The 8,814-nt window shown below is 48.2% G+C and overlaps 1 protein-coding gene across 6 annotated transcripts in view; it reads left to right on the plus strand.

Moving 5' to 3' along the window:
* PECAM1 (platelet and endothelial cell adhesion molecule 1) overlaps nucleotides 1-7,757 on the plus strand; it is an 87,451-nt gene extending 79,694 nt beyond the window's left edge. For 4 of the 6 annotated variants that reach the window (XM_037807961.1, XM_037807965.1, XM_037807963.1 and 1 more), the window contains 2 exons: nucleotides 2,033-2,055; nucleotides 6,657-7,757. In XM_037807961.1, the coding sequence (XP_037663889.1) occupies nucleotides 2,033-2,055; nucleotides 6,657-6,686 (53 nt within the window). In that variant the 3' untranslated portion in view covers nucleotides 6,687-7,757. The remainder of the gene's footprint in view (nucleotides 1-2,032; nucleotides 2,056-6,656) is intronic. The other 2 variants (XM_037807962.1, XM_037807964.1) reach the window with 1 other exon arrangement.
* Nucleotides 7,758-8,814: the final 1,057 nt, after the last annotated feature.

The following is an 8,814-nucleotide window of genomic DNA, read 5'->3' on the forward strand; positions in this document are numbered from 1 at the left end:
GCTGCATCCCGTCTGGGAGGGAGAGAAGACAAGAACTTGAGGGTCACTCCCCACCATCCTGCAAAGCTCAGAGCAAGCCAGGCCAGTGGGCACTGCCGACCCTTACCCCCAGGGTGGCATTTCCCACTTCAGATGGTGAAAAAGTCCTCCATGAAAAAACTGGGTGCTACCCACCAGATTCTATTTTGTGGTGGTTGCTCCGGTACCAAAAATGAACAAAAACTACAAACACATTTTTTATTGCTGCTTTGTTGAATCCAAGTATTCACAGACTTGATGTTTCATCAGCCTTAGCAGCATAATCAAATTTTTAGTATTTCATGCTCCAATTAATTTAGGAAACACTGCCCTGAGACCCCTTCCCTCGTGCTTCTGGTTCCAAAGCTCTTGGTGCTTTGGGGGAGCTGGAAGCCTGGGGTCCTTTGGGCCCTCCTAGAGTTGGGTGTGGTTGTGGCGGGTGTTAACGGCCTCACTCAATGTGTGGAAGTTTACACAATGGCTCGACAGAGCAGTTAGGCTGATTCATCCATCTGGCCGTTGGCAGCTGCCTCTGGCCCAGCCGGGACTGAAGAAGGGCCCCTTAGGAACTTCTGGCCCCGTTCCCTCTACAGGGGAGGCACAATGGAGTTGTGATAAGGCAGGGTTCGAGGGGGAGGTGGACTTGAGAAAGCAGGATATTTTTGAGTTAGAGAGAAAACAGAAGAGCTGTGACTCTGGCTCTGGCGGAGGTGCCTGAGACTGCCCAAGATCCAGGTTGGAGCAGGCCTGAGTGTGGGGCCTACTTGAGCAGCCCTCGAGCAAGACTGAGGACTTGAGGAGGGGTTGTGGCTGCTACGTCCAGGACCTGAGGAATGGCCATCGCCCCCAGTGCCCACATCTCCAGTCCTTCCCCAGGCTGCCAAGGAGGTCCCCGTAGTCCTCTGTCTCGAAGTCTACATCCACAGATGGACCGTCGGGGAATCAGTTCCTCCACTTGTGCTGCTGAACAGTCGGGAACCTTGGCCTAAGTGCGGGACTGGAGGCCTGGTCCTGTCCAAGGGGCCTCTTCTAGAAAAATCCATCTCTAATTAACACAGGCAGGGACCAGACACCCTCAAGGCATGGTTCTCACGGACCTTTCTCACTCTTGCTCTTGTCTTGCTGGCATGTGGCGGAGGCTGTTTTCACAACGGCAGCCTGGCAGGGCCTGTCACTGCCCAGCATGCCTGCTGGCAAGGAGAGGGTGTGGGCTCCTGCACAGGGGAGATGAGAGTTCCGAGGGGGGAGAGGATGTGGTGACGTGCTCTGGAGAGAGCCGTTCAGCTGGATGCATCCAGAGCATTGGCAACATCTGCATCTGCTGCTCTGGGGAGCCCATTCCTGGGAATGTGACAGACAAAATAGTATGGAACATGGAAATAGCTTCATCCCAACCAGGCTACTGGCAGCATTATTTAAAATAGCAAACACTTGGAAAGAAACTAAATTTTTCAAGTTAGGAATTGGTTAAATAAACAACAAATGGCACAGCCATCTAATGATCATTATGCACCCACTAACAATTATGTTTAAGAAAATGTTTATAAGATCAGGTTACATTAAAAAGACATGATAAAAAATGGCATATACTGTATAATTATAGCTGTTTTTTTTTTTTAAAGCCTATATATAGAATAAAATGATTGCAAGAAAATAAACAAAAAAGTCAACTTTGTCTGGAAAGTGGGGCCAGAGATGATTTTTAACTCCTACTTTTTGGTAATTTTCAATTTTTTCTTTAAAAAAAAAAGTGGTGCTAATTTTTTGAAAATTGTTTAAAATCTATAAAGTCAGGAACTTTATAGGCTTGTCACAGGGAGCCAGAGTCTAGGGGAGCCCCTCTGGGGCAAAGGAAACATATCTGAGCATCCCGTGAGCCCACAGGCCCTGGCATCTCCTTCCACATCATGGCCCCCTCCTTCTCCTGGACCCTCTCCAGCCCCCCAGATGTTGGTGAGGAAGCCTAGCCTACGAAAGCTGCATTGCTCACCCCAAGTTATCTTTTGTTTTGCAGATTTCATGGAAAACAGATACTCTGTGAGTACACATTTCTTACGCATTATTTATAAGTTGTCCGTTGAGCAGTGAAACGTTGCCATACTCACCTGGGTTTGCCTTCCCACTAATTCTGCTCCTGTCCTGACCTCCTCTGTTTTAGACCAAGAGCCCTGGGCAGTGGACATTTGGCTATCAGGCTTGCCAGGTTTTCTGGATAGTTCCGATTTCAAATATTCTCTCCTACTGTTTCCATCAGTACCTCTCAGTCCACACAGGAAATCCATTCCCTCCCTACAGGACTAGGAATCTAGGGCACTTAGCTCCAAATGAGAAAGTACAAATTTCCTTCCAGTGCAGTGTTTATGCTTTGGAAGTGAGACAGATTTGGGGATGGGGGAGTGGGGGGGCGTGCTTGGATGAATGGACCATCCAACAACTCATTTCAATTCAGCAAATCCGTGCCAAACATCCACTGACACCACCACCACCCTCCTCCCAGGTGCTCTGCTGGAGGAGACACTCCAGTTCCATGACCCAGGAGTTCTCAGTCTAATGAAGGAATCAGACATGTTATCCCTGACTACGTAAAGCAAGGTGATAACAAGTACACCTGTGCCATGAACATAGGGAAACACAGAAGATGGATGTTTTCATCCTGCCTGGGTTAGAGGTCTCTTCACTCAGGAAGAGTTCTTTCAGTAGACCATGAAGAGTGAATCAGATTGCAGTGGCATCCAGGTAGAGAAATCAGCAGGAGCAAAGGCTGGAGGCACAGCAGTAGTCGTGGGCAGCCTGGGATGGGAGGGTAAGAGGGTGCTGGTGAAAACTGATAGAGGAGAGGTAGGGCTTGAATGTGAAGGACCTCTGTGCTATGTTAAGAGGTTTCATTCTGTAGGAAACAGAGGATATGAGAAGCTGCTATTTTGGCAGATGGGAGGGTCTGAGAGAGAGACAGATGCCCAAGTTCAAATTCCTCACTCCAGATTTGAACTTTGCAAAGATGCATCTTTCCCAGTCTTCCCACACCCAACATTTTTTGGTGTGAGCTACCCAGCAATGCAGGCGTTAACTAGGCATCTATTATGTTAAGAAATGAGGAATTCTTGTAAACTGCTTCTTTAAGTTCTGGGAGGGACTTTCAGTGAGATTTCGGGTAGCCCTTCCAACAGGTCCCTGGCTTCCTTTGTTTTGCCCGCATCTGAATTCTCGTAAAACAGAACTCATTATGCCTCTGAAGACAGAATGCCACTGACTTTTTTTTTTTTTTTTTTAATAGAGGAAAGCTATCAATTTAAGGAAAAGAGGAAAGGAATGGATGTCTTTTACTAGCCTGAACCCAGACTCCTGAAATCAGAGACTGTTACTCCGGAAGGACAGAGAACCTGATTTATAGATGAGGAAACTGGGGGAGGAATGGTAAAACAGCTTGCCCAGGGTCACCCACCTCGTTAGTATCAGAGTCAGGGAATCCAGACTCCCTGTCCAGAGCTCTGAGCATGACACAGGAGTCCCTCTAAGAAGCAATGTCACTTTCCTGGCAATCCTGGCCTCGGGAGAGTGGAAAGTGTGAACTTTGCTCCACTGGCAGTGTGGGACCGAGATAAAAACACATTCTCTCACTTTGATAAACCTGTCTGTGTCCACCCAGGGCGGGGCTGCTGCCAGGAGGGATCAACCCCCAGGAGGACTGACTTATTTACTTTGTCTACCATGCAAAGGGTTTTTCTGGTCAAAGGCTCCAAGCTCCAGGCCAGACAGAACTTTCCTTTCCCCAGAAGCAGGCTCAGGAGCCCAGAAGTCTGCTCCTGAGAGCTCAGCCACGGCTGGTCCTGCTCCCCAAAATAACAAAGCCATTTGGTGGGAGTTCAGGGGTTCCCAGCCGTTGGGAAAGGGATTTTGAATCTTGAAACTCAGCAAATGGATTTTGTTTAAAAAAAGAAGCAGGTATCGTTTCCCTAATAATCAGCTGGGGAGTGTCAGGAGAAAATTAATTGAATTGCCCAGTGGGGAAATGGGAGGGGATTTCCTTCCTGAAATCAAACCTGGCAATCATTCCCAGTTGTTTCACGGCCCGTTGCTTCTGAAAACATATTGAAGGAAATATCTTAACAATGAGATAGCCACTTCGCCAAATACTAATTTGGTATTGTTTGACTTGCTTCAGTGCTACATTCTGACTTCATTTTTCCTCTGCTGTTTTTGCCTTGTTCATAAATTGTGTTTGTGGCCGAGGCAGACAGATAACGTGAAAGGGAACACACTGTGCTTAAAATGAAGGGCGAATCTGGACTGACGTGGGTCTTGGGCTCTTGGAGGGGACCCAGCCTTCTTAGTGAAAAAGACTCTGCCCAGTTACAGCCTGCGGCCCTCCCTCCCGGGCGGCAGGCAGCTCTCTCTGGGCTGCTGTGGACACTGCCCAGGAGTTGGGGTCAGGGGACTTGAATGTGAGTCCCAACTCGCCAGCCACCTTTTGGGTGACGTTTCCATCCTCCAGCCCAAACTTCCTCATCTGTAAAATGGACACAGTGATGATGATGGTGACAGCAACAATAAGAGCTACTTATTAGGAGATTCTTGAGGGTTAAATGAGAAATACATGTTCAAAGTGCTTTGCAAACTGCAAACAACAACATACAAACTCATTATCTGTTTTTCAGTTCTTTTCATCAAACTGTCTGGCAGTAGAGGGTATGGGAGGGGGATTGCCTTCCCTTGCCCCTAAAATGTCCTGCCATACGAGTAGAACATAGCGGTTGCTTACACAAGGCACAGGAGCTATCCAAAGGCGAGCTTTGACTTAGGAATCAGAAAGCCAAGTTAAAAGTTGACTTTCCTCTTACTAGCCGTTTACTAGTCATGCCACCTTGGGCAGATTTCTTAACCTCTGGCAGCAGGAAGTGGAGATCCTGGTGGTGTGGGAAGCACAACAGCCTTTGAAGGCATCCAAACCAGGTTCTGTCAGAAGCAGGGTAATTTCATGGCTGTACTGGGGTGGTCGATGGCTGACCTTTGGTTTAACCACAGCAAGCCCAGGCCTCAGATGTGAGCGTGTTAACCTTTACTTCAAAATCCCTGAAGTCCCATTGACTGAAGCCCAGCTCTTCCCATCTGTGTGGCTGGTCCTACAGCCGTGCCCCAAGCACCCACTGCCCCCAGAGAGGGAGGGCAGAGGTGTCTGGGAAGGAGCTCGGTCTGCAGCCTGCAGAGAGTCTGGACACCCTGGCATGTCTCCCAACTCTGGGCGGAGAGGAGGAAATGGAGGGGCAAGCGTAGCTGCCAGGGCTGGCGGGCCTCCAACCCCCCTGAGGCCCCAAGAGCTTTCTTGGCCTGCTTTTCCGGGTCTCTCCTTGCAGAGGGGAAGCCAGAGCCTTGGCCTCCCACCTGGGGGCCCCCTGCCCTGCATCCTGTTCCATGAGGCTCTTCAGACCCAGCAGGGAGAGAGCGAAACGGAGACACTATCTCAGCCCATCCTCAAGAAGCAAACCACCCAGCGGGGGCTTCCCAAGACCCTGACTAATTCCCACATCTTCTCCCACTTCCACCCTCTGGGTTCCACAAGCAGCAGAGTGCCCTCTGCTCACGGAGAATAGACTTAGATGCTGCCTGCTCTTCGGGGGCTCCCTTTGCTCCCACCAGAGGCCTTGTCGGTATTTCCCAGCATGCTCCAATCTTCTGCCTCCTTGCTCCTCCCTTCCCTCCCCCTGTGAGATCCATCTGTCCAAATCCACCTGACTTTGGAGGCCCAGCTCCAAGGACACATCCCCAAAAAAGCTTCTGTGAGTCCCCTGCTGCCCAGCCCAGAGTCCTCTCACTGCATCTGAGCTCCATGTGCATTTACTAGGGCCTCTTCCACCTTCTACTTCGTAGTGGGGTTATCAGTTGATAGAACAGAAAATTCCCAGGGGCAGGTTCTTGCATCCCCGGCACAGAGCACAGTGCCTGGGTCAGAGTGGGGGCCCAGAGAGGGTGGGCAGCTGACAACAAATACCATATGAAGCAGTTAAAGAGCACTGTACGCTTGTATATGGAGTCAGATCATTTCTGTTACCTATTATTATTATCGTTTTAATTATGGTAAAATACAGATAATAAAATTTGCCATTTTAAGCATTTTCAAGTATACAATTCAGTGGCATTAATTACTTTTACAATGTTGTGCTACCACCACTACCTTCCATTACTAATGAAATGAAAAATTTTAAAACCAAAGGATCTTAGAGATCGTGTAAGTTCAGTCTCTCCATTTAAAATTTACAAACAGGCCCAGAGAAGTCACACTGCATGCTAGTTTAGAGGCAGAGCTGGAGCAGGAAGCCAGATCTCTTTCAACTTCACCCTTCTTCTTCAATGGGTGCATGGGGCACCCATGGGGCACAGGTGCTCGATAACCTTGGCTCATAGGGTGACGTGCAACGTGTCTGTGAGGAGAGGATGTGGGCCCCGTTGAGCAGGAGTGGAGAGAAGGGAGTGGTCAGTGTGGGCTGGAGCTGGCCCTGCTGGAGAAGAGATACCAGCAGGCGATCCCACTGCCTTGGAGTTCCTTTGAGAAGTGCCGTCTGCAGGATTTGCATCCCTTTCCACCAGGGCAGTGTTCAGTCGTGAGAGGTGTGACCATGCCGTCTTGTCTCTTGTCATTACAGAGAATGGAAGTTTCCCCTGATGGAACTTAGGACGGCAAGGGCCGATGCTAATCCCTGGGAGGACCTCCATGTTTCAAGAAGAGCGGACGATTCCTGTATTCTGAGAGCTCTGTGCACTTATTTATGAACCTGCCCTGTTCCCACTGAACATAGCAATTCCTCAGGCCAACTCGCCAGTTCTTAGACCAATCCTAATGCATTTGTGTTGGGTGTAAAGATAAATGGAGGGGCTGTTAAGAATTTTCCGCCACTCACCGAGTTGGAGCATCACTGCCTGATTCCTGGAGCTCAGGAGTGGAAGAAAAGCAAAAGGAAGCTTCAGGGTAAACAGGCCATTGGGATATTTTGAAACTTGACTATTTTGTCTCATACAGAGATAAAAACAACAATAACAACAACAACAAAAACTTTTCCAAGTGCCCTCATACACAGAAACCTGTTTTTATTAGTAGCCAATCACTTCTCGCACATGGCTTGCCTTAGGGGCTAATTTTTCTTTTTCCCTTTGGTCCTTCAAAAGACTCACGGCATGGGGCAGTCCTTGCCCTTTGGAAATGCACAGCTCTAACCGGATAGCTTCATCCTGGTCTCTCAACGATCTCTCTGATCTCTTCGGCCCACCACAATTGGGAAAACAAAGCTGCTTGGGAGCGACTCCTTTGGAATGCCGACTTGAAGACAAGGTTCATTCCGGCCAATGCACAAAATAGAAACCAAGTTGGACAAAGCACAGATGTTCTTACACTGTTTTTCTATATTCTTTTCTTTCTTTCCCTCTACCTTGCTGAAGGCCAAAAGATGGGAAGACGGGTGCCTACAGCAAATACTATTTTTTAATAGAAAATGGAAATGAGTTTTTCTTACTAATTTTTTTTTTATTTATTCCTTGATAAGGAAATGGTGTCCCGAAGATTTAAGATGTTCCCTAATGCATGGGTGGCAGCAGGAGTTGGTGGCAGAGGGGCCACCGCTGTACTGTTCTGGAATCTCACCAGGGAGCAGCCACCTAACTGAGGAAACAGTTTCCCTGTCTGCCTTGGTGGCACAACTGCAGGGACCCTCAGGGGTGCTGTATTAAATAAATTTGATCATTACTCTTCACTGATCTGTGAAATGTCTTCTGAGAGGCCACATGCAAATAGCTTCTCTGTAGCACTTGAGGACTTCTCAGGCTTTCCAAAGGCACAGAGAGAACTAACTGGGTCTTGTCAGCAGGCTGAGTTTACACGAGGGCCTTTTGGCCTTTCTTGAAGTCAGGCTCAGATACTCTGAGGCTTAAAATCTGGTGGCTTGTGTTTCCGTGTTCACATCCCAGTTGGAGACTCCTAGGCAGTCCCTGGGAGATAGGATTGCTTTGAATTTTAGAACAACAAGGAATACTTTTTTTTTTTAGTATAAGTATGTCCCATGAAATATTTGAGACATACTTATACTAAAAAAAATGTCACTGTTGATCTGAAATTCAAATTTAATTGGATATCCTGTATTTTACAGGTCAGCCCTACTAATGGTGCACTTGTACTTCCCACCCTCCCAGACAGGCCCAGTCTCCATCGGAGCCTGACCCCACCAGGCCTGAAGGCAGCGGGAGATCTCAGAGCACATCCTGACCGAGCTACGGAAGCTTGAGGAGCCTCTTAACCTTTGTGTTTCAGTTTCCTCGTCTCTAAAATGAGGAGATTGGACTAATGGTTCTTCAAGTTTGGAGGGGTTCCAGACCCCTTTGAGAATAATGATGAAAGCTATGGAATTACTCGCACAGAAACCCACCCATGCTCACAAAATTGTATCCCCAAAACATCATACAATTTCCAGGTTTTCAGGGCCATGGACCCAGGTTGGACCCAAAGGGTTAGATGACTGAAGGACCTTCAGGTCAGACACTGGGTGTGTGGATGATTTAGGGAAAGCCCAGAGGCCCTGCGTCAAACCCTCAGCCCCTTGCTGCCACCTCAGAGGGGCCATTGCCGTGGAAGCTGGGAAGACCATGTTCCTACTGCTTAGCCCCTATTTATGGAGCATAGATAAATTTTTAATTTTCTCCCTCTGCTTGTTTTTCTGAGGAGGAAATCTCTCACACAGGGATCTAATGGCAGGGATTTAATGGTTGAGCTTTCTATAAATCCTCAGCTGTCCTGGCCTACCTAACTAAATATCT

The sequence above is a fragment of the Choloepus didactylus genome, chromosome 18 (genome assembly GCF_015220235.1).
Source record: "Choloepus didactylus isolate mChoDid1 chromosome 18, mChoDid1.pri, whole genome shotgun sequence".
Classification (NCBI taxonomy): domain Eukaryota; kingdom Metazoa; phylum Chordata; class Mammalia; order Pilosa; family Megalonychidae; genus Choloepus; species Choloepus didactylus.